Source organism: Lynx rufus, unplaced genomic scaffold, assembly GCF_022079265.1.
Source record: "Lynx rufus isolate CCGP_SWC_20201006 ecotype Redwood Valley unplaced genomic scaffold, mLynRuf1.p SCAF_4, whole genome shotgun sequence".
NCBI lineage: Eukaryota > Metazoa > Chordata > Mammalia > Carnivora > Felidae > Lynx > Lynx rufus.
Window position 1 is genome coordinate 20,051,165 of NW_025814856.1, and position 24,411 is coordinate 20,075,575.

Consider the following 24,411-nt stretch of genomic DNA (forward strand, 5'->3'; position numbering starts at 1 on the left):
TCTGTGTTTGCGGCCCTTGAACGCTGGGAGGTGTCAGAGATGCAGGGTTTCACGTCTCGGAACGTGACTCCTCCCCATCGGGGGCGGGGGCAAGAACGAACCAGCCTGGCACTAGATAACCCGGGGAATCTAGGCAGCCTCGAGAAGAGGTAGGCAGTGCCTGCACTAGGGTCCAAGGTCATTGGCAACCGGCGGACTTGTACTGCGCACTTCTGGCCAGACAAGCGGCGCTCAGGATGCGTCAGTCCCTTAGGCCTTGGCTGTATCCCTATCAAGTGTCCATGGGTCCGTGGGACAGGCTGCCGGCCTCCTCCTGCCCAGCCTCTGACTCACTTGACTGATGGCCAGATAGCTAGAAAACCACACCCCCCACTCCTGTGTTGCCCCTGCCCCCACCTCTGGCGATTGTAGGGAAATCACTCTCCAAGTCACACCTAAGGTTACAGAGGGTTGCTAGACAAGGCCCTAGAACTGGAACTGCTGTGGGGGTCCTGATAGTAGACCTAGTGGCCGCCACTAGCCGCCAGGTCACGGCTTCTTTCTCCTAGGTGAGTGCCCTATGATCCAGCCCACAGCCCTCCGCAGGGCAGGGCAGGGATGGGTGGGACTGGCCCTTGCCCTCTGGCAGTTCAAGGCCACTGATCTCACACCCTGACTGGCACCCCAGAACTTTTGAACCCCTTGGGAATGAATGGTTTCTGGGCCCCTGGGTCGCACGTTCTGGAGGGACACATCTGGCCCCAGGAGTGTGGCCCCGGGGAGCTACTACTGCCCACTGTCCTCCATAGTTGGGTGACTCAGCCTAGCAACCATGTCAGGCCCATCTGAGTCAGCTGAGACAGGGGAGGAGCAAGCGGTACCCAGGGAGTGCTCTGAAGGGAGGAGGAGCCCAGAAGCAAGAGGAAGGAGATTCTCCTTTCACTTTCCCTCCCTCATCAGGACATACTGGATTGCTAGAGGATAGGGAACCACTCTTCCTTGACCCCGGGCAGACTGTACAGGGTCCTGGCCTGGCCCCTCTGAATGGGAAAAGGGAAAGGTGACTGGTACAGAGAGCTGGTTTTGGTCTGAGTCTGGGAATGGGGAAATGGAAGCAGGGGGAGACAGTGGCTTGAGGGTGGGGGGTTGGGGGCAGAACACCAAAGGGCAAACCCAAAGTGGGGCAAGCTGGTGCTGTGCCAGCCAGGTGGAATGCAGAGTCCACGAAGCCCTGAGGGACCCCTCTGTGCCCCAGAAGAGCCATGGCTCCAAAGCGCAAGCCCCCGGTGCAACATGCGGGTCCTGAAAAAAAGAAGGGGCGTCAGGGGGCAGAGGAGGAGGACAGCTTCCGCTCCACTGCCAAGGCTCTCAGAGCTGCACTCACGGAGAAGCACATAGTCCGAGTGGATCCAGCATGCCCACTCAGCCACAGTCCCAGGACTCAGGTAAGCTGTAGGCCCCATCCAGTCTTGGAGCCTACTCCTTCCTAGGTATAAATACACTCAGACCTACTCTGCTTCCCACTGGGGCTTGGTTCTGGCCTGATAGGTCAAGGTCCCAAGTAAGCTATATTCTCCCAAGACCCCAAAGGTCATGTAGGGTTATATACCATCAGATCCAGGCAGGTCATGTCTGTTCTTCAGACCCCAGAGCAGGCCCCTGAGCTTCTTAGGCCTCCCCCTGCCACACTTAAGGCAGGGCTGTGACCCCTCAGTCTTCCCAGGGCTCACTATGTCCCCTAAAGCATCCCCACAGAGCCATGTCCCCTGAGATCCCTTGCATGGCAGGGTCATGTCCTGTCAACCCCCCAGGGCAGAACCAATGTCTCTCTCTGATTCCCTGACACAGGGCACAGCCATGTCCTCCCAGAACTCCCCCCAACTGCCTGGGTTGAGTCATGTCCCCTCAGTCTGTGTCCCCCAGGGCAGAACCGTGACCTCCTCAAGCCTTCTCTGACAGGGCCTCCTCCGATGCCCCAGTGCAGCATGACTCCTTCCCCATCAGACCCCTGTCATTGTGCAGCTGGGTACCCTGTCTCATTCAAGGGCAGCCCAAGCCAGCCTGCCTTCCCTATGCCCCCTCTGGCCCCAGGTGCATGAAGACTACGCCTGCACCCTGAACCAGACCAACATCGGGAGCAACAACAACAAATTCTACATCATCCAGCTACTGGAAGAGGGTGACCGCTTCGCCTGCTGGAACCGCTGGGGTCGTGTAGTGAGTGCCACCTTCCCACCCTGTGCCCACCTCCTCCCCACCTCTCCCTTTACAATACATGCCCCCTACTCCCCCAGGGTCCCCACAACTTACTCAGCTGCCGACCACACCCCCTCCCCACTTCTGACTACCCAGGGGCTCTTGGCACAGCAGAGGGGAACTAATGTCCACAGTGGGTACTGTCGCAGGCACACCCCTGAAGGTTGTTGGTTGCAGGGAGAAGTGGGCCAGTCAAAGCTCAGCTATTTTGTGTTACTGGAGGATGCAAAAAAGGACTTTGAGAAGAAGTTTCAGGACAAGACCAAGAACAGCTGGGTGGATCGGGACCATTTTGTGGCCCACCCGGGCAAGTACATGCTTATTGAAGTACGGGGAGAGGACGAGGCCCAGGAAGCCATGGTGAAGGTGAAGTGGCCAGGGAGGGTGGTGGGCCTTGCGTTGAGGGAGGGGACTAGATGAAGAGACCCAGCCAGTTGTGTTCTGCCACTGTCCAGCTTTGTGGCCTCAGGCATAGACCTCTCTTCTCTGGCCTCAACCTGGCCAGTCTCTGTTTAATGCCAGGTTCTTCTCTGGCTGTGCCCAGCTACTCCTGCTCATTTGTGCCCTCTACCTCTAGATGGTTGGAGGCCCAGTAAGGACCATGGTTCAGCAGGTGCGGCCCTGCTCCCTGGACGCAGCTACACAGAAGCTCATCACCAACATCTTCAGCAAAGACATGTTCAAGAATGCCATGACCCTCATGAACCTGGGTGAGGGGAGAGAGGCCGGACAGGGTTGCAGGGGCCTGGGGGCTGCAAGGCCATGAGACTGAGTCTCCCTGACTTTCCCCACCTCCTAGATGTGAAGAAGATGCCCCTAGGGAAGTTGAGCAAGCAGCAGATTGCACAGGGCTTCGAGGCTCTGGAGGCACTGGAGGCAGCCCTCAAAGACCCTACGGATGGTGGCCTCAGCCTGGAGAAGCTATCCTCCCACTTCTACACTGTCATTCCCCACAACTTTGGCCGCAATCGGCCCCCATCTATCAACTCCCCTGAGCTTCTGCAGGCCAAAAAGGACATGCTGCTGGTGAGGGTTGGCAAGTGGGTGGGCAGTGGGGCAGACAGACAGACTGGGCAAGGGAGATGGAGGACAGATGGCCAAGAAGGCCCAGATAGGTGGACTGAATGGGTAGGTTGAAGGACAGGGGAGGGGAAGGCCAGGCAGATAGATGGTATGGGGGTGCACAGGTGGGGTGACCATGGTCCCAGTCGTGTGGGAGGGAGGAGGCTGGGAGTCAAGTGGACAGACAAGCTTCCAGTGCCCATCACTTTAGGTGCTGGCAGACATCGAGCTGGCTCAGACCCTGCAGGCAGCCCCCGAAGAGGAGAAGGTGAAGGAGGTACCACACCCACTGGACCGAGACTATCAGCTCCTTAAGTGCCAGCTCCAGCTGCTCGACTCCGAGGCACCCGAGTACAAGGTGGGCCAGGTCCCACAGAGGAGCCTGGCTAATAGCAGGCACTGTCCCTCTACCCATCTGCCCTCCTGGTGTGCAGAGGAATCCCTTGGCCTTGGCCTTGGCCTTGGCCTTCTCTCCCTGTGTCTGAAGGGCCCAAGGAGAGTTCTGGGACTGGGGCACCAGTGGGGGTTTGTCCACACATCTGTCAGCCTCGGCATCCAGCATCTGCTTTCCTTGCAGGTAATATATACCTACTTAGAACAGACTGGCAACACCTACAGGTGCCCTGTTCTTCAACATGTTTGGAAAGTAAACCGAGAAGGGGAGGTAAGAGAGATTCCTCCCAACCCACTCCCCTATCACTATCTGACTCTGAAGGAGATGACCTTAGTTTATGTGCCCATTAGTGAGTCAGCTTAACAACTTGTCAGTTTCCCTCAGACCCAGGTCTTGTGCACGTGTACATGAGTGGATGTGATTGGCCAGAGGGGCCTTTGGCCTTGGTGGTGCTCTCTGAGCATCAGGGAGAAGCACCTGAGCTTGGATAGCATGACCTTTCCTGTTCCCACCTCCTTCCCCCCAGGGAGATAGGTTCCAGGCCCACGCCAAGCTGGGTAATCGGAGGCTGCTGTGGCATGGCACCAATGTGGCTGTGGTGGCCGCCATCCTCACCAGTGGGCTTCGCATCATGCCACATTCTGGTGGCCGCGTTGGCAAGGGCATCTACTTCGCCTCAGAGAATAGCAAGTCAGCGGGCTATGGTGAGATACCCCCGGGGGCCACCTGGGCAGATGCAGGACACCAGGGAGGACCAGGCCCAGTGCTCGCCCAAAAGAGGAAACCTTGAATAGCTACTGACGAGAGTGCTCAGCAGGGCATCCTGAGTCCTATGGGGACTCCGTGGAGGGGCCAGTGGTCACAGACAGGTCAGACAGCCCCAGGCAGCATCTCTTCCTGGAGCAGGTGATGCAGATAGGATGAGCGTGCCAGCCAGATGTGGAGGGGAGTGCAGTGAAAGAGGAGGTTTGGAGGTAAAGAAACTAGGAAGTGGCACACAGGCTGGGAGGCTACGCACACCATGTCGGGACCTCCAAGCACAGCCTGATGATAAGGCTCCAAGCAAATGCCTTGTGTGGGCGGGAGGGCTGGGGCCTGGAAGATCAAGGGAGCTTTATCCAGATAGTGATGGGACCCTCACCAGACTTGGGATAGCAGCAGCATCTCAGTGGCTACAGCCTCAGGGAGAGTGACTGAGGCCAGAGGCATAGGGAGGCCATGTTCTTACCCAGGCCAGATGTGATGGGCACACAACCCAAGCAGTGGAGGTGGGGGAAGAAAGAATCCGTGAGAGGGATGTGTGGGAGGTGGGATGGGCAGCATGTGTGACAGGGTTGAAGTATCTCTGATGATCCCCAAGTTTCTGTCCAGAGGTGTCCTCACTGAGGAGACCTCCCCAGACTGGCTCCCCGGCCAGCCCATCATTGGAGACCACCACCACCCACTGATCCAAGAGAGCAAGGTTGGATGGGGCTGATGTTCTTGGATGTCTGAGGTTGCTCAAGGCCAAGAGGACCACCAGGAGGGCAGAAGAGCCTATGAAGGAGTAGAGGGTAGCCTCAGCAGAGCCAGTGCAAGGGGGTCCTAGGCTAGGGGGTGGAGGATGCCAGTGGTAAAATCAACAGAACAGGCCAGAGAGAAAAGGCCTCCACCCTGGATTTGGTCACTGGGAGCCCCTTGCTGACGTTGGTGTCGGGTAGAAGGGGCTGCATACACCTGCTGTCAGGGATCAGAAGAGTGGGGTAAGGGGTGGGGGGGAGCACAGCCAGGACAAGCGGTGTTTTTAAGGATGCAGGAAGAGTGGGCACTTTCCTGGGCTCGGTCAACAAAGCCAGAGGAGATAAGGATGCAGCAGAAGGGGACCAGGGAGTCAGGTAGGAGGGTCAAGCTTCTTCCCTGTGTCCCCCAGTTACTGGCATGTCCTGCGGAGCCCACCAAATTGGCTACATGTTCCTGGGTGAGGTGGCACTGGGCAGAGAGTACCACATCACCATCGACGAGCCCAGCTTGAAGCAGCCACCCCCTGGCTTTGACAGTGTCATTGCCCGAGGCCACACAGAGCCTGGTGAGTCCTGAAAAGCTAGACAGGCCTGAGGATAGAGACCTGGGGCTGAGCTAGGGGACCAGGATGCTTTCAGGGCATGGTGGGCCCAGGAGGTGGGCAGGGAAGGAGCTGAGGAGAGGGACAAAAAGCAGTAGGCTTCCTCACTATGGTCATTCACTTTGTCATTCGACAAACATTTGCTGATTGAACATATTCCTGGGCATCCAGGAGGGCTTCAACGAAAAGGTGTCATTGAGCATTGAAAGATATAAGTAGGCATTTCCCAGGCAGAGAAATGGGGAGGATACTCCAGGCAGAAGGCCCGGCCTGTGCAGTGGCTTGGAGATTGCAAGGGGGGGAATGAGCAGGTGTTCCCTGTGGCAGAAGTGGAGAGCATAGGAGGCAGAACTTACTGGTAAAGCCAAGGACCAGTGACCCTTGAGTCACCCATGGCCCTTGCTGTGCCCTGCAGATCCAGCCAAGGACACCGAGCTGGAGCTGGATGGACAGCGAGTGGCGGTGCCCCAGGGCCAGCCCGTGCCCTGCGCAGAGTTCAGCAGCTCCACCTTCTCCCAGAGCGAATATCTCATCTACCAAGAGAGCCAGTGTCGCCTGCGCTACCTGCTAGAGGTTCATCTCTGAGCTGTCCCCCTACCCTTGCCCCGGGGCCTGCTGGCCGCTAGACCATCATCTCAACCTTCCTGCCCATCCCCCATATCACCCCTTCTTGCCCCCAGATCTCCCTCTTGTGTCCCAGACAGTGATCCCCCCTCCCTCCAATCCTTGCTAGCCCTGGCATGGCTGTGGCCCCAGAGTCTCACCTCCTAAGGTGATGGGCATGATGGGCTGCCATTATTACTGGGGCACAGATACAGCAGCCCATTCAAGTTAGAGGAGCACAGACTGAGAGTGGGCAGAATCCCAGATCCATCTGGGCTGTCCACCCTGGCCCAGGTTGTCTGTCCGAGAGGTGTGAGCACCAGGGTAGGCTAAACTTCACGCATGCACAGCAAGCTTATTAAATATTGTATCTGCTCACTCCCTGGCCTCTGCTTGTCTGTGCCGCAGCTGCACCAGGCCCAGGCCTCCTTTTCTCTTGTTGGGAACCCACTACACCGCATAGCCGCACCAGCCCACTCCAGGGAGCAAGCACTCACAAGGTTGATGTGGGACGCACACGCATGTGCACACACACACACACACACACACACACGCACAGGTCGATCTACATCCAAGTCTGCAACAACTAGCCTCCTGATCATTGAGCCTTCAAAGGGGGATTCAAAACTGTTGGGCATCTGGAGACTCACCTGGGCATCTGGGGACTCATTTGGCCCAGACACAGCCAGGCAAATCAAGCATTCCTGTCTTGGGGCCAAGCATCCATATGTATCTTACATCTGAATATTACTAAGTTCAGCACATATCCATGGAATACTGCTGTACAATCAGGAATGACAGCCACCCCCAGGTAACCCTGTCCACAAATGGGGTGCAGGTACTAGAGAGCAATCAGGATCCAGTCCGGGGTCTCACACTGCATTTAGTTGTTGTGTCTCATCCGTCTCTTTCAGTCTGAAGCCATTCCTCAGCCCTTCTTGTCCCTTCATGACTTTGACATTCTTGACACTCGTGAAGGGGATGGGCCAGTTGTTTTACAGACTAACTGAAAATTTGGGTTTGTCTGATGTTTTGTCATGATCAGATTTGGGTAGTGCAGTTTGAGCAGGGACGTGACCTATGTGATGTGTCTTCGGTGCATTATATCCAGAGGGACATGTCCCATTCTAGGTGATGTTAATTTTGATCTCTTAAGGTGGTGACCACCAGGTTTCTCCACTGGAAAATTACCATTTCTCCTATTTGTAATTAATCAGTAATCTGTGGGAAAATATTTTGAGGTGTAAGTGTCCCATTTTTCCTGGACTTTCACCCACTAGCTTTAACATCCACTGGTGACTTTTACCTGGAATCAATGACTTAAATCAATTTTTGGTAAGATGGTTGCAAATGACAGTTATCTAATCCCACCATTTCTTTTATATTTATTGATACTAGTCCTTTTTCTTTCTTTATTATCCATATGGACTTGTGGATTCTTATTTTATGCATTAGGTTATAATCCATTACTATAATTATCCTGATCTTCAAAATGCCCCAGATTTTGCCAGCAGAAGGCCCTTCAAACTGATTCCTGGATCTATGTCATTTTCTGAGCACTTCCTTACTTTCTGGCATCACAAGATTTTCCAGGCTCATCTCACACAAACCCAAATCAGCCATTTCTCCAAGGAGCCCTGGTTCCCTAGAGCAGGAAATGGTATTTAGCATCCCAGATTTGGGCAGTAGGTATGCTCCTTAGTTCTGGGGTGTCATTGCTTGTAAGTTCTTGTAGTAAAGAGAGCCAGGAAATACATATATGTAAATAAATTAACACATCTGTCTGTCTATATCTATTTCTTCAATTCTAATCCAACACCACAGGGCTCTTCCATTCTTCCTCAAATACATATTTAAAAATCTCTTTTCTCTAACAGTCAGAATCTTGGTTTCCATCAACCTTAATATATTTACTTATCACTAAATCCCATGTGAAAAGGGGCTTCAGAATTGCTACACCTGTACCATTATGAAAAACAAACCTAAGTCAAGCTCCAGATGTATTGAATTTTATTCATGACCACCCTCTAGACTGAGGGTCAATGGTCAAAGCAGCAGTTTGAGCACAGGTTCAAATGTTATTTGGATGAGCTATTTATTTCTCTTCAGTGTGGCTGTTATGCATTTGAAATACAGGGAGGTTCATTTGTTCCTGTTTATAGTTCACTTTCAGGGAGTTTCCCTCATCTTCATTGATTTGTTTTTTTCAATCCATAGAACATTAACAGAGTCCCCAAAAGTCCAATCTTTTGGACATAAGCATGCACTCCGAAAAGTGTCCTTCTCCAGCCTTTCACTCCATTCCCACCAACCTGCTGCAGTTTCTGATTTATCCTTCCTTCATTTCTTTGTGCAGATTAAACCAAAAAAACCCCACATAAACTATGAAGTGTTCCATTTTCCCCCCATTTTTAATTGAGTAGGACTGTTTTGGTGGGAGAGGGCACTCTCCAACCCACCATCGTCTCTGTCCCTCCCCTAGCACCTTTCCCAGCCCACGTTTCTCATTTGCTATTCCCACTTGGCCCTTCTGAACCCTCCCCAGGCTCTGGTGGCTCAGGCACTGCCCCAGCCCTGCAGGCCCAGCTGGGCAGGGAGAAGACGAAGGAGAACGTGTTGGACTTCCCCTTACTCTCAACCAAGACCTCAAAAATCCAGCTTCACCTCCTAGAGGCAAATACCTGTGTTCAAATTGTGGCCAAGCTCAGGAAGTGGTGCCTGTGTGGACAGAGCCCAGGAAGCAGGTGACCTGGGTTCCAGGTACAACTTAGCTGTGTGATTTGGGACACATTCCTTACCTCTCTGAGTGCCAGTTTTCTCATTTGAATAATGCAGAATTGGATCAGGCCCTTCAAATTCCAGCAGGAAATGAGTCAAATCTGGAGGTTCATGCCCTGGTGGCTACCATCTAGCTCTATACAACGCTGATCATGTGCCTGGGGTGGGTTCTAGGGGCACAGGCACGAGCAAGACACAGCCAAAACCCCTGCTCTCATGGACCTTACAGGCTAGTACAACAGGCTGTAAACAAGCACATGCATAGATATGAAATTTATCAAGTAGGGAAAGTGCCAGGAAGAAAAATAAGTCAGGGTAAAAGAATTAGTGATGGGAAGGTGGGGGGATGTTAGAAAAGATGGTCACTGAAGGCCTCTCTCAAGCAGAGCCCTGAATTAGGTGAAGGACGAACTCCTGGACAGATCTGAGGGAAGCATATTCTGATAGAGGAAATAGCACATGTGAAGATCCTGAGGTGGAAACCAGTTTGACATGTTGGAGGATCAGCAAGATGGTTGCTATGGCTGGAAGTGTGGTCATCAAGAAAGAGTGTGAGGTCAGAAAGGTGGGGAGAAGGCCAACTGGGCACAGAGGAGCTGAGAGTCTATTCTGATGATGGGAAGCTCTGAGAGGGATAACAGCAGGATCGTGACATGATCTGATTTGTTTTTAGAGGGATCCACTTCAGCAGCTGTGTAGAGATGGACTGGAGGGTGTGTTAATCAAGATCCATCAGCAAAGCTGAAATCACCCTGGGGATTCCAGACAAGGGGAATTTGATACAGGAAAGAAACTGAACTACCAGAGGGGATGGTGAGGCAATCCAAAGATCAGCAACAGCAGGAAGTTGCTACCACCCTTAGGCTGGAGGGATAATGGAAGGAAATGATATTCCACCATGGGAGGCCAGGGTCTCCCTTCAGGTGTGGAACGACAGAGGGGGCTGCGTGAAGGAGAGAGAGGCTGTCCTCCACAAAGGACAGTAGATTCAGAGCCCCAGGCTGAGAGCATGAGAGGGAAAATACCTCGGCTTCTTCCCTCCCTCCACCCTCCAGTCTTCTGCTAACTTCCATTAGCTGAATACACCCAAAAACCAGCTATAAAGAACCCTAAGAAGTACAGTTCCCTGGAAGGCGGAGCACTGGGGAAGACTGGGGAATGGATCTGAGGACAAACAAATGACTGCATGAGGTGCAGAGGCAGAGGCCAGGAGATCAGTTGAGAGGATGCTGAAGTGGTTCGGGTGAGGGGTGGTGGTGGGAGAAATGGCTGGATTCACACATATTAATGGATTGGACATGGGGCCTGGGGGAAGGGAGGCATTAGTAAAACCTTCTGAGATGGGGAAGACTCTGAGAGGAGCACATTGAGGAGAGAGGTCAAGAGTCATGGTTCTGTTTTGGACATAGGAAGTTTAAGGCACCCAGTAGTCAAAGTACTGGGGGAGATGTTGGAGAGGCAGGGGAGAGAAAGGAGCTTCGGATATTAGTCAAACCACCAGGGCATAGAAGGGGGTTGGACAGGGGACTGGGTGACTTCACCTGGGGGCATATGCCCCATTAGAGTCACATGGCTTTCCCAGAGCCAACCACCTCAGGTGTGGGGGGATGCCATACACTGGCTGGGACTGGGTTTTGCACCTTAGGAAAACAGAGGGTGGGGATCTTGCTCTCCCAACCCCTAACCCTGAGAATTGGGGAGGGGTGGTTTCCTAAAGGAAACTCAGGGTGCTCTTAGCAGAAGGGGCTTGTTTGCTAACAGCAAAAACAAAACCGAACAAAAAAACAGCAGTCGAAATGGTAACTACACTTAGCGTGGTTTTGTAATGTATAGAATTGTCGAATGTACACCTGAATTAATATATGTCAACTATACTTCAATTAAAACAACAAAAAACCCCAAGAGTTTCCCCCAAAGCCTCCTCTTATTAATTCCACACACTATCATGAAGCACCTAGTCTGTGCCAAGTTAATCCTTGTGGAGAGCCTACTATGCGCCACATCCTACGATGTTCTTCCCTCCCTTTTCCTAGCCTCCTCTCTGAGAGAACTAGCCCTCCTGTAGCCCTCCCCACTGCAGCCCTTGTCTTACTGGTACCCCAGTTTCCCCTCAGGACAAAGGCTGAATAATCTGATTACCCCCACTGGTGGAGATGAGAAGGGAGAGCATGTGGAGGACCACTTCCTGCCCTGGGGAAAGGCAGAGCAGGGTCCCACAGACTCTGAAGCCCCCACTCTGATGTCTCAGTCTAGACTCCAGCCTGTGCCTGCTCTGGGCCCCCCTCCAGAGGCACCCCCAGCTCCTCCACAGCACAGTCTCCAGCCAGCAGCTGGCAGCTGCTAGGACCCAGGGGGCTGGTGCCAGGCCCTGCTCCTCCCTTGCCAGCTCTGTCTCTAAAGGGCAACATCAGAGTGTCAGCCAGTACCATCTCCAGCAGAGGCTGAGTTGCGGCGGTAAGGGGAGAGAGCAGAAGTCCCAGCCTTGCATCCCTCCATGGGGCCGCCCAAGCCCCTGAGAGGATGGCAGCCTGGGCGATGGAGCCAGCACCGGGGCATCCTGTGAGGTGAGGGGCCAGAGGAGCAAGGGACAGGTGATGGGAAGGGGGGAGGGAAGACGCTCCATTTCGCTCTCTGCAGCCCAGCACAGGGTGAAGCCTGAGCGCTCCAATGGCCAACACCACAGTGCTGAACACCTCAGAAGTCGCCGTCTCGGCAGGGTTGATCCTGGCGGCTGTCGTGGAGGCAGCAGCACTGCTGGGCAACGGCGCGCTGCTGGTCGTGGTGCTGCGCACCCCAGGACTGCGTGACACGCTCTACCTGGTGCACCTGTGCGTCGTGGACCTGCTGGCGGCCGCCTCCATCATGCCGCTGGGCCTGCTGGCCGCGCCACCGCCCGGGCTGGGCCGCGTGCGCCTGGGCCCCGCGCCGTGCCGCGCCGCGCGCTTCCTCTCGGCGGCGCTGCTCCCCGCCTGCACGCTCGGGGTGGCCGCGCTCGGTCTGGCGCGCTACCGCCTCATAGTGCACCCGCTGCGGCCGGGCGCGCGGCCTCCGCCGGGCCTGGTGCTCACGGCCGTGTGGGCCGCCGCGGGGCTGCTGGGCGCGCTCTCCTTGCTCGGGCCGCCGCCCGCGCCACCCCCGGCTCCACCGCGCTGCTCCGTCCTGGCCGGTGGCCTCGGGCCCTTCCGGCCGCTCTGGGCGCTGCTGGCCTTCGCGCTACCGGCCCTCCTGCTGCTCGGCGCCTATGGCGGCATCTTCCTCGTGGCCCGCCGTGCGGCCCTGCGGCCCCCGCGGCCCGCGCGCGGCTCCCGGCCGCGCTCCGACTCTCTGGATAGCCGCCTCTCCATCTTGCCACCCCTCCGGCCTCGCCTGCCTGGGGGCAAAGCAGCCCTGGCCCCAGCCCTGGCCGTGGGCCAGTTCGCAGCCTGCTGGCTGCCCTATGGCTGTGCGTGCCTGGCGCCCGCTGAGCAAGCCGCAGTGGCTGAGGCGCCCGTCACCTGGGTGGCCTACTCGGCCTTCGCGGTTCACCCCTTCCTGTATGGCCTGCTACAGCGCCCTGTACGCCGGGCACTGGGCCGCCTTGCCCGCCGGGCTCTGCCCCAGCCCCCGCGGACCTGTACTCTCCGGGCCTGGCACCTGCCGACATTTCTGCAGCACCTCCAGGGACCTTCATTGCGCCCTGCCCTAGGCCCTCCTGGGGCACCAGAACAAGCCCCAGATTTGCCAGAAGGGGAGAACCTGAGCATGACAGGGGCCACCTGAGAGGAGATCTGTCTCCCATACTGAGCTGGCACTGGAGAAAGATGGTGGTGTCAGAAGGAGGCCCATCCAAACTCCTGCACAGTTCCAGGCAGGTGCCCTGCCTGGATTTCTGGCTCTGGAACAGGAGAAAGAGGGCCTGCAGCCTGGTGAGGCCAAGAGGCTTCTGGGAGCTAGGAATCCTGGGTTCTGAGCCTGACTCTGCATAGCTTTGTATACAGACCTACCCTTTCCTAGGCCTGTTTTCCCATTTGTATCCTGGACCATCTCTAAGAGCTCCTCCAGCTTAGGTGGTTTGGACACTCACGGCTAGTCCCCAGGCCAAAGAAGGAGAGGAAGTGGGCAGGATCACAGAGAAGTGGGCTCTAAGGGTTTACAGCCAAAGGGATGGACGAAGCAGGGCAAGGTCTAGGTAACAGCCACAGCAGGAGGAACCAGTGGAGAGATACTCAGAAGGACTTCCCTGACATCTACACCAAGGAGAGGCTGGACCAAGCTACTGGAACTCCTCTACCAGCTTCTAAAGTGCCCAGAAAACAACTGGATCAGTGTGGTGCCAGAGGCAGGAGGCTGAACAACATGACCCCAAAGGGCCCGAAGCCCCAAAACTGGCATGTGGAAGGAGCCAAAGCCCAATGGGGACCGGTGGATTCACAGATGGGGTCCTCCGGGACCTTGTCAACACCCATTTTCTGGAGGTTTTGCCAACACCCACAATGTTTCACAGCTTCCTGGTCTCTGAGAATATTTATTCAAAAACAGGGATTGAAAAAACTGTACAGAGTGTCTGCTGCTGAGAACTCGGCCCCTGCCTCCACACCACTCCCCCAGCTGCCCAGCAGGGTCCCCTCTTTGGGTTGCCCTCTGCCAAGCCCAGCCAGTCCATTCCAGTCAAAAGGGTATCAGTGGAAGCAGCAGGAATCTGCAGGGAGGTGGGGAGAGAAGCATGGCCCCCAGCCACCCCCCAGCCCTCCTCCCTGATCCCCACAGAGGAGCAGGAGACTGGGAAGCCCTAAGGGATGGGGAGTGCATGAGTGACCCTTTGAAGTGAGGGCACTAAGGATGCTCCCTGCATCCAAGCATAGAGCTAGAGGGGGTGGAGCCCCCTACCCTGGAGCTGCTGCAGTTCCCCAGACCCTGGGCCAGAAACTGCTCCCGCTCTAAGAGGAGTTACTCCCACAAACCGGGGCCGGGTGGGGGGTGCATCCATGCGTCTGGGCATTAGTGGTGTTTGGGACCCCAGGGTGGAGTCTCCTTGGGCAGATAGGGTGCAGAGGCAGCCCCTACCGGTGGTCCTGCCTGCCCCTGCGCCTGTGCCTCAGCCGGCCTCAGTAGGGGGAGAATTTCTGCCGCTCAGCTTTCTTGCTCCCATTGGCTGCTGCCATCTTGGCAGTGTAGGCCGCCAAGCCCGGCGGCGGCCCTGGGGAGGCAGGTGGTAGAGCCAAGAAGGGCACAGGCTTGAGGCCGATGAAGTTGGAGAGGGAGATGGCATAGGGTGTACCCAGCAGGCCTGGGGGAGCTGTGGGCAGGGCCGTCAGGGGCGGCGAGAAGGGGGCAGGCAGGTCTGTGGGGGCCGAGCCGGGCGTCCCCCCAGAGGTAGACTTGGCCGTTTCTAGACTGGAGAGAGGGATATGGGGGGAGATGCAGGGGAAGGTGGGGGTGAGAGAGGGGCAATGAGGGCAAATATAGGGGAGATTAGATGAAAGATGGAGAGGAATCGAGGACAATGTTCAACCCGAGAGAACAGGAATGGCAGGAGAGTGGGAAACGGGAAGAAAGAATAAGCAGGTAAGGTGCGGGGTGAGAGGAGATGCAGGGAGGGCAAAACCCAGTGGAAAAAGACAGGGATGGGAAAAGAAGACCCAAGGAATAGACGTGGAGGGGAGATGGGGCAACATGGAGTGGGAAAGGCAGGGTTGGGGAGGCAGAGGACACACCCAGACAGAGACAGAGAAGGGAGATCAGCTTTCCTGCCCCAGGTGTGCTTTTCACAGGCACATAAGCCCCGTGACCTGGGACACCCCCTCCCCACACTCACCAGGCAGTGATGAGGTACTGGGCCAGGGCGATGGAGACAGGGGAACCAGTGATGGTCACGTGCCTCTCGCCAGCACCCTCTGCTTGGTTCCCGATCTTGATATGTGCCCCTGACATCTGCCGGATCTCACTGATCTTGCTGCCCTGGCGCCCGATCACGCAGCCAATCAGCTGGGGGGACAACAGAATTCAACACGAGGCCAGGCCCAGACTCCTGGGCCCCTGCTGCCCACCCTCAAACTACCCGATCCCCTGCTCACATCGTTGGGAACCAAGAACTCCTGTGAGCTGGTCTGTGTGCCAGGATCCAGTCCTGGGAGGGAGGAGAAGAGGGATCAGATGTGATTCTGGGCCTTTCCTGCCTCCCCGTGTACATCCCAAGGGGGCTGTCTGCCCCTTGGAGTGTGCCCTTGCCTCCTTCTGCAGGGCTGCTCACCTGGCACCATGCTGGGTGAGGCAAAGGGGACTGCGTGGCCCGAGAGCTGCTGGAGCTTGGTGACCTGTGCCAAAGAAGAAGGGTCAGAAGTCAGAGGAGGCCTGGTTTGGGAAGGACTCCCTTGGGCTATGGTTACTCACCTCAGCTGGGGTCACAGCCCCATACTGACCCTGGACAGAAAAGCCCTGTGGGAGACAAAGTGGGTGAAGGGGGGTTACTGTGACAAGTCAAACCAATTTGGCCAGTCACTCCTCCTCCCACCCAACCTCCAAGTCCTTCTTCCATCCCTCCCCCATCTCAAGTCCCTTCTCCAGTAATGCTTCTCACCCCTCTTACTGTTCCACCTCACCTGGTTGGCAGAGAGAAGGACGGTACCTAAGGAGAGGCTTGGATGATATGGGATAGTAGCTCCTTTGGGTGGGGACTAGAAGGCACAAATGGGGGAGGCTCTGTCAGGACCCTCCAGGCCCCCCTGTATCCCCCAAGGGCCTATGTTTTCAAGGCCCTTCCCATGACCCCCAGGGTAAATGCATCCCGACACCCTGGAGCTCCCAGTCCATCCCTGCAGCCCTGCCCTGCCTCCACTCAGTGCCATATGCATAGGACTTGGTGGCTTGACAAGACGGACCAGGGCCCATCCCCGTCCCCTCTCCCTGCACCAGGGCAGCACCTCCAGGATAACAGCACAGATCTGGCGCACACACAGGATGATGGCATCAGGTACCCCGGACACAGTGACAGCACGCTCTGTAGAGTTGGGGAGCAGGTCTCCCGCCACCTGCACCTGGGCACCCGTGGTCTGCAAGCAGAGAACAGGGGCCACTTCTGGCTGCCCTCGTAATCCAGGCTAGGGCTGCCCAGGCTTAGAGCTCCCCAGGGGACAGGAAGCCATAAGCCCAGGTCCACTCTCTGAAGTGGAGGGTAGGACTCCCCGAGGGTGGTATCCCCCTTCTCCTCACCTCTCGAATCTCCTTGATCTTGGTGCCAGCCTTCCCAATCAGTGAGCCACACTGGCTTGCAGGGATGACAAGGCGCAGGGTCACCGGAGGCCTGGAGACATTTCCACCATTTGCAGGAGCAGCACAAAGGTCCTGGGTAGGAAGACTGTGGTTTGGCTGTGCTTGCCCCACCCTCGGAGCACCTTCCTGCTGGGGTTTGAAGGAGGGAAGCCCTGCCCAAATCCCACCCTAATGAAAGAACCCTGCCCCGGGCTTAGCCTTTCTTGCCACCTACAGCCACTGCGTGGAGTCGGAGCCCTGTTCCCCTGCCCCAGGGAACCACCCCTGGCCTCCCACCCCAGCCACCCACGGACCTCATCCAGCTTGAAGGCGATCATGGAGACTGCATGGAAGACAGCTGCTGTGGACCCAGTGATGGTGGTGATGCGCTCAGGGCAGGAACCCTCAGAGATGGTGATCCGGGCACTGCTCTGCGGGTACAGAAAGGCCGGGCAGCAGGTCTCCTTCTCCACTTCCTTGCCAGGAACCTGTCTGCCTGCCCACTCACCAGGCCCCGACCAAGGCTGGAAACAGCTACCTTCCAAGGGCACTCACTGGTCATCCCAAATAGTGGGGTTCAGGGAAAATGCAGCTAGGGATCTCCCCTCCCCTCCAAACCAGGTGCCCTGGGCAGCTCTCCCAAACTCCATCCTCACCTGCTCCCGGATTCGCTTTACAGTCTCTCCTTTCTGTAGGAGACAAAATACAGAATGGCTCTTAGCCTGACTGGTCACTGCCCCCACACCTGGCCTAAGGCCTCAGATTGAAGTCTACACAGAACAGAACTGGGCACCTACCTTCCCAATTATGCTGCCAACCTCCTGCAAATGAGACAAGAGTAGAGTCAGGGAGCACCAATGCCCCAGGCCCTGCCCCTCCGCCGGGACAGGAGCTCTAGCAGAGACAGAACGCAGGAGATCAAACTGCTGGCTGGCCATGCCTCACCTTGCCCCCCACCCACTCACCTTTCCATGCATTAGCATCCGAAGTGTGAGGGTGATGCTGAGCTCTGGCTCCTCCTCCAGCCCCGCATCTGAACCGCTCATCCTGTCAGGCGGGGCTGGGGCCACAGCGGCCTGGGGGTGCGTCCACGGTGCCCAGCCGGCTCTGGTGGGTGCAGCAGAAGCGGGGTTAGAGAGGAGCCCAGGTCTCTTTTGGGTTCCCTGCCCTTACATGAAGATATCAGAGCCAAACTAACTAAATTCCTACAGAAGAGAGACAGTTTCGAATGTCACACTGACCGGTGTCCTTGTATACAACTACTTGCTAGGTAACCCTGGACAGTTCATTTAACCCATCTGAGCCTCCGCTTCCTCATCTGTAAGAGGAGACTACCAAGCCCTACCATCAAAGAGTTATGAGAATTAAAATGAGCTAAATACATATGCGGTAGGCAGCCAGTCTCCATGGGTATCCTTCCCTTTCCCACATATATTAGAAAAATTAACCAGGAGGCCTATGGGAGTCCAGAGAGGGAGAGCCTCCTCTCTGACCTTTTGGAAAAGGGGACCCCTGTGGATTGGGCCTTGAAAGTTTGGTTAAGGTTGAAGTTATTTCAAATGAGAAGCACTTGCATCCAGGAGCCAGAGCTCCCCACCCCCCGCCCCTGCCCCAGGACTATAACATGGAGTTGCTGCTGCAGCTGAGGCTGGAGAGCCCATCGGGAGCCACAGGAAGGCCTTGAAAGGAGGGTGGAAGTAAAGATAGCAAGGTTCTAGGAGGGTCCATTTGCCCCAGCCTTCCCACTGCCCGGCAGAGGCTTGTGGGGATTGGGGCACAAGGGCTGGGAATACCACCTCCACTGGTCACTAAAGCAGAGCCTCCCTGCAGACAGCAGGGTTCATTCAGCACATGGGGCAAGGGGGGTGATGTCAGGAGACCAGCAGTCTGCATAATGGTTTTCCAAGCCATCTCCTGTGTGCTGCAGAGGTAAGAAGTGGCCACATTCCCAGCCAGGAATACTTTCTACTGCACCAGACACAAGTCACTGGGCTCCCAGTCTCAATTTCCTCACCTATAAAATGGAGAGAATGCTTCCCCCCTGGGACTGGGTGATGGGTAAGAAAGGGATTTGGGGGCTGGGAAATGTCAAGGCCGTTAACTGTTAACTGACAGAGGAAGGAGGAGCCAGAGATTAGCTTCTGGGATTAGCCCAGCCGCCAGCCCTCCCAGCCCTCCCTACCCGACCCCTTTTCATGCCCCGACTTAATCCTGAACCTTAATCCTGCTTGGAAATCCCTCTCCTCCAGCCGGCTGTCTCCTACCAAGGCTCAGCCTTGATGGGGAGCTAACTGGGGGACCAGAACCCAAGGCAGAAAATGGAGTGGGACCAATTGGTGCCAAAGCTGAGCCAAGACCAAGCCCTAACTCTGCAAATTCCTTCTGCCCAAGAGGGTGTGGGAGCCAAGGATGAGTGTGCCTGCCTAGAGCACTCTAGAGACCTCTGGGCACCTTCTTCCTCAGCCCCCCTGCCCTATTCTGACATGAGGGTCAAGGGCGTGGAGCATTGTCCAATCCCCTCGTTGGAACCCCCGTGCTAGCCAGAGCTTGGGCGTGGAGTAGGAAAGGGGTGCCCCCAGCCTGGCTTTCTCAGGAAGCCCAAGCAAGCCACTCTACGGCATGAGGTCTGTTCCTTCCCTGTACCATTGGGTGACAATGCTGTCCCCCCAAGCACTCAGTAACTTGTCTCCCCAGCACAGGCTCCTCCCTCCCCTTGAGTCCTGTCCATAGGCTCTCCAGAGGTCAGAAGTCAACAGTGGATACAGGGACTCTGTTCTGTGAGCATCCTGGCCAGCCTCATGCTGGCTGCCCTTGCTAATGTTCCCCCAGCTGCATGCACTTCCTCCAGCAAAGCACTTGTAATGATGTGCTTAGTTTGTGCCTCCCTGGACAGCCAAGCTTGGGAGCCCCTTAGAGCAGGGGCCAAGGCTGCCACCTTCTCCTTGTGTCCCCAGAGCTCAGACCAGAGCCAAGCTGGAGAAGGTGTTCAGAACATAATGGTGAGCTGAACAAATGAATTCACCAGACAGAAGGCAACCTGATGCCAACAGAGGGTCTATAACCTGCCCAAGGTCACAGAGAGGTGGGGGAAAGCACAGTTCTGCCTGCTAGTGTGGGGCTCTGTCACAGGCCCCGTCCGCCTCTCCTTTCTGGCTGTCCCGTCTGGATTTGTCAGTCCTCTTCCTGGAGCAGGGCTCTTGAAAGGTGAGGAGCAGACTTAGTAGTCTGTGAGACCCCTGCCTGGCTAGTACATGTGGGTCATGTCTGGAAAGGACTGACAACTTGTCCAAAGCTACCGTCTTAGGCTCCAGAATTTTCAGACACTCAGGGACTCCTTTGGAGTGGCAATCAGTGGGAGACTTCACACTGTCCCCATACCATTGCCACATTACCTCTTGGGGTCATAAGGCTTGAGGAAAAAAGGGCAAAAGGCCTAGAATGTGGCCAGAACTAGAGTTCCTGCCCTGCAAACGGTACCTGGGTCTGTAGTAGAGCCCACTGCCTCAAGTTCCATGGGTGACCTTGGCCAGGCCTTCACCTGACATGGACCTCAGTTTACCCACCTGTGCTATGTGTGTATGTATGGGGCTGGGGGTTGCTGGTGCTGGTATCTCTGTGTCCTTCCTGTTCTGAGACACCCTCAAGATCTTTCCTGTTTTTAGGAGAGAACAAGAGTTCCTGACACAGGTTTCCCAAATTAGTCTCCTAGGGGCCCTAAGAGCAAACAGTCCTATTAGGCGTGCTGGCTCCCCTTCTGCCCTCACCAGGGTTCTAGGGAGTTATTTGCTGGTGGGCCCTGGGTCCCTGCTGGGCCACCCACATGGCAGCCACACGTCATGCCATACTGACCTCCAGCTCACCTCTGGGGGTGCCCAGCCCCCTCTGGTCAGCAGGGCTCCTTGGCAGAACATACCAAGCTCAGACCAGGCCTCTGACCTCGGGTGTTCCCTTCTGCTCCCCAGGCCCCCTCCTCAGATCGAGTGCCCACTCCTTCTGTCCCTGGCTTCCTGCCACCCAGGCTGGAGGGGGCGGGGGGGGGGGGTGACAGCTGTGTAAGCGATGGCGGCTGCCCCTTCCTGCCCCTCCCCCCCAGCTGTCTCTCTCTCATGACAGCTGCCCAATCAAAGGGCCGGGGGCTTAGCCAGCTCCCCCCCACATGCAGGGATCAAGTGTCCACCCTGGCTTTGTTCTGGAGCAAGAACAATCCGGGGGAGGGGAGGGCTCCTGGGGCCAGGCAACTCAAGTGGACGGGACCGCCCCTTGGGGGATTCCCTTGGCTCTGCTAGCCAGTGTCTGGACCAACCAACCAGGGCCTACAGACCCACCTGGGCTAGAGAGAAAGTGTGTGTGGGGGGGGCAGTCTCCAAGTTCATCCCCCACCTCACATCCCCTGACATCCCCCTCAGCACCACCAGGCTCCAACCTAGCAGCCTCCTACTCCTAATCCAAAAGCAGCCATGCTGGCCACACCCAGTGATGCTGGGGAATGGCTCGGGACATCAGGCGAAGCAGGGCGTGGCGGGAGGTGGACACTAGGCTTGGGGAGATCAGCACTGAGGGAGGGATCCTAACTCCCTTGCCTATCCCCTTCACTGGGTATGCTCCCCCTTCTTGATTACCCAGGCCTCCACAAGAAATGTTCCAGTATCCTCCGACCCATGTGCCCAGCCTCTCAGCCTTACAGCTTCCCAGGATGACCATTCATAGCACTTCTTGGGAGAGTCAGGGGAGGAGAGGCCTGCAGGGGAGCAGCCTGGGGGGTCCATGAGCTCCACCCTCTGGTTTCCTGACCCAAAGCTATCCTGTAGAATCTGTGCTAGGCAGCGAAGGGGAGCTCTGACAAGTTGTCTGGTGTCAGAAATGCTATAGCCTCCTTAGGGCATCATTAGGCAACTCCTCAAGAGTCCTCACAGCCGAGGGAAACTGAGGCAGGCCCAGACTGGGCTCCAGGAGGAAGGACACAGCTTCATGGTACAGCCCCACCCCCTGATACCCTTTGCCTCACCCAAATTGAGAAAGGTCTCTAGCTTTTATTTTCCATGCTGGAGACTCGGTCATTCTGCTGCTCAACAGCCATCGATGGCTCCCCAGTGCCCAAGGAATAAAGCCTGATCACCATAGACAAGCACTCAAGGCCCTTTGTGATCTGGTCCCTGCCAGCTTCTCTTCTCTCATCTCTACCCCTTCTCCCCTACACACCAGGCTGCAAAACACGCCTAGCACCTCCAGGCCTCTGGGCCTTTGCCCAGGCTGAACCCAGCTTGAAATGCCCATCCTCCTCACTCTCTGTCAAAATCCTTCTCAAATGCCACCTCCTCTGTGAAGCCTTCCCCAACCTTCCAAGTCAGATATAACCACTCACGCCTCTGTGCCCCTTAAAGATATGCCTCAACTCAAAGGAGCCCCAACTGGGCATTTTCAAGCCTATCTTTCTACTCCCCAGGAAAGTAAGAGTTCCTCCAGGAGATCAGGAGCCAGGACGTGTGCAGGGAGAAGGGCCTGGCGGCATTAGGGACCAGAGATGGGGCTGAGGGTCCCAGAGAAGCAGTGAGGATGGGGTGAGAAGATCAGGGCATGGGGGGGACCAGCCACATAGGAGGCCCAGGATCTGGCTAGACAGAATCCTCTCTCCATTCCTCAGCAGAGCCCCTGCTCCTGCTGTTTCTTTGGATCTAGGTGCTTCCAGGGCATGTCACTGGGGTGGGGAATTTGTGCTGTGCTTTGAGACTTCCAGGGGCCCAGAATGGGTTCCCCATGTGGAAGGGAGGCTGGAAGAAGAGCTGGGGAGTGGCGCAGGTTTCACAAAATCAGAACCTGAGGCCCAAAGAGGAACGCATTTGTTTACAAGGCTACATGGAAGGCAACTGGCAGAGCTGGGAGAACCAGGGGTCCACCTGTGCAGCTCAGAGCTCTTTCCTCAAGAGGTCAATGCCACTGGGCGATGGTGATGGAGGCTAGAGGGGGGGTAGGTGGCAGGGATGGGAGTAGGGAGGGTGGACAGAGCCTGTCTGGGGACACAGGGCGGGGCAAAGCCAGCCTCCCTGTGGCCTGGGCCTGCCAGGGTGTGTGGGCCGCCTGCTCCCAGCCCCCCACCCTGAGCATGCAGGAAGAACAATCCCCTTGTGTTTGGGCAGTCTGAGCCTGCATGCTGATGAAGGCTGGGGGGTGGGGGCTGGGATGGGGGTGCTTTGGAGATTGAGGGGGTTCCAGGGCCCAGAGCGACTAGGGGACCTTCAGATGGGAAAAGGATAGGATCCCAGGTGCTGGCCCTGAAGCAGTGAGGGTAACCTCAGGAAAGAGTGAAGACTGGAGCTAAGGTTTAAGCTCCTGGAGAGTCCCTGGGGTCTAAGAGCTCTTTGTAGGAGAAGGAGGGCCCCTAGGGATACATGCCCTGTTGGTCCAGCATAAAGGTAAACATTGTGGGCTTGGTGGGGACCAAGAGCCCACATTCTGGAAGGAGGGCATGCAACTGGCTGTGGGTGCATCCCCTTGAAGACCACTCCCCATGGTGCTGGAGCCGGGCGGAGCACTGGGTGCCACAGGTCTCAAGATGGCGGGCCTGGGACAGGGGAGTGAGGAGGTGGGCACCTCCCTCTCCTGGCCAGGCAGGCATGAGAGCCAGGCTGAAGTGAGTAGCCAGAGACACCCCCTGTCCTCCAGGACTCCAGCTAGAAGCTAGGTCAGAGCTGAGGGGCTGAAGAGCCACAGGGCATGAAGGACCACTCTGAGCCCCCAACTGTCATCTCCACACACCCCTGGATGGAGATCTGTCTGCCGCCCCCCCCCCCCAAATCAAGGACTGCGGAGAATGGGAAGGGGTGTGTGTCCAGCCAGGAACTGCAGGGGAATGGCAGATGGGGATAGAGATGGAGCAGAACCAGAACCCAAAGCAGGAGATCGAGAGAAGAGCAGGTCCAAAGAACAGAAACAGCAGGTGGGATGTGGGCCTCGAATCTGGGGTCTCAGATCCAGGAAGGCCCTCCCTTGGTGCTGGGGGCTCCTCTGGCAGAGCAGCGCCCCCCACCTGTGCAGGCCTGGGCCCGAGTGGGACAGGGAAGCATGTCTCCCAGACTCCCAAATCTGGACCCCGGCCTGTAGACTCCAGCGCGGGCTCCCCACCCCCCGGCCGAACCCCCAAACTTCGCGGCCCGCGGTGCCCCGCCCGGCCCGCGCCCTACCTCGCTGGGGCTGTCCTGCGGCGGCGGCGGCGGCGGCGGCGCGGCGGCTGGGCCGCTCAGTCCCACATTGTCCCCGGGAGAGGCGGCCGCTCACAACTGCGAGTGACATCAGCTGCGAACAATGAGGGGTTTGACAGGCGCGGAGCCCGGCCGGCCCGGAGCCCGGCTCCGCGCCCCCCCCCACCCCCCGGCCCGCCCGGCCCGGCCCCTCCCCGCCCCCTCCCCGGATCCGATTACAGCGCGGCGGGCCCGCCCCAGCCGCCCCAGTGCCGCAGCCGCCCGCCCCGCCCCGCGCGCCGCGGTGCGCCCCGAGCGGTGGCCGCTTCCGGGAGGGCTGGTGCGACCCTCCCCCGGGAGGTCGTCCGCGCGCCGAGAGCGGGGGACCTGGCTGGGTAGGGGTGGAGGGGGTGCCCGGCCGCGAGCGACCGCCCAGTGGTCCCGCGGTGCCTGGCCCCGAGCCCCTGCGCTCTCTGCCCGCCAGGGCCGCCCGCCCGGCGCCTGCGCCGAGCCCACCGCTCCCAAATCTCGGTCGCGGGCCGGCCGCCAGGCCCCACGCTGCCTCGCTCGGGCTCGGATCCCTCGGAGCCCGGATTTCGACCCTCCGCCCGACCCGGTTCCCAGCTCTGCTCGCTTCTGCGCCTTCCATCCCCGCAACCCCGCGCGGGGCTCTCGCCCACCAAGACCCGCGCCCCTCAACCACCCACAGCTTCCGCGAGGCCCGGCCCTTGTCCACCCGGGACAAGTTACCGGACCAGCTGGAGGAGGGGCCTGAGAGCGGTGTGATCCCGTGCAGCCCGCCCCGCCATTCTCCCAAAGCTACCCCCCAGAATTCC

General features: G+C 57.3%; 3 protein-coding genes across 6 annotated transcripts; 2 read left to right on the forward strand and 1 right to left on the reverse strand.

The window, feature by feature from the left end:
- The first annotated feature begins 173 nt into the window (after positions 1 to 173).
- PARP3 (poly(ADP-ribose) polymerase family member 3) lies at positions 174 to 6,773 on the forward strand. 3 transcript variants are annotated; one of them, XM_047096884.1, is made up of 11 exons: positions 174 to 548; positions 1,235 to 1,424; positions 2,071 to 2,196; positions 2,413 to 2,601; positions 2,813 to 2,945; positions 3,035 to 3,261; positions 3,509 to 3,655; positions 3,875 to 3,961; positions 4,218 to 4,395; positions 5,601 to 5,756; positions 6,208 to 6,773. In XM_047096884.1, exons 2-11 carry the CDS (start codon positions 1,242 to 1,244, stop codon positions 6,375 to 6,377), a joined length of 1,596 nt encoding a protein of 531 aa, XP_046952840.1. In that variant the 5' UTR covers positions 174 to 548; positions 1,235 to 1,241; the 3' UTR covers positions 6,378 to 6,773. The 3 variants fall into 3 exon arrangements, with proteins under 3 accessions (XP_046952840.1, XP_046952839.1, XP_046952841.1); XM_047096883.1 differs by lacking the exon at positions 174 to 548 and adding an exon at positions 921 to 1,039; XM_047096885.1 differs by lacking the exons at positions 174 to 548; positions 2,413 to 2,601 and having other exon boundaries at positions 1,139 to 1,424.
- Positions 6,774 to 11,840: 5,067 nt separating this feature from the next.
- GPR62 (G protein-coupled receptor 62) lies at positions 11,841 to 12,932 on the forward strand. Its single transcript, XM_047095167.1, has one exon. The coding sequence runs from the start codon at positions 11,841 to 11,843 to the stop codon at positions 12,930 to 12,932; it is 1,092 nt and encodes a 363-aa protein (XP_046951123.1).
- A 725-nt stretch (positions 12,933 to 13,657) lies between these two features.
- Positions 13,658 to 23,747, reverse strand: PCBP4 (poly(rC) binding protein 4). Of its 2 annotated transcripts, XM_047096921.1 has the most exons (14): positions 23,579 to 23,747; positions 19,964 to 20,052; positions 17,366 to 17,507; positions 17,198 to 17,221; positions 17,057 to 17,089; positions 16,715 to 16,831; positions 16,362 to 16,493; positions 16,073 to 16,201; positions 15,752 to 15,826; positions 15,543 to 15,587; positions 15,403 to 15,466; positions 15,227 to 15,279; positions 14,968 to 15,137; positions 13,658 to 14,546 (listed from the first exon to the last, which is right to left on the reverse strand). In XM_047096921.1, exons 3-14 carry the CDS (start codon positions 17,444 to 17,446, stop codon positions 14,258 to 14,260), a joined length of 1,212 nt encoding a protein of 403 aa, XP_046952877.1. In that variant the 5' UTR covers positions 17,447 to 17,507; positions 19,964 to 20,052; positions 23,579 to 23,747; the 3' UTR covers positions 13,658 to 14,257. The 2 variants fall into 2 exon arrangements, with proteins under 2 accessions (XP_046952877.1, XP_046952876.1); XM_047096920.1 differs by lacking the exon at positions 19,964 to 20,052.
- Positions 23,748 to 24,411: the final 664 nt, after the last annotated feature.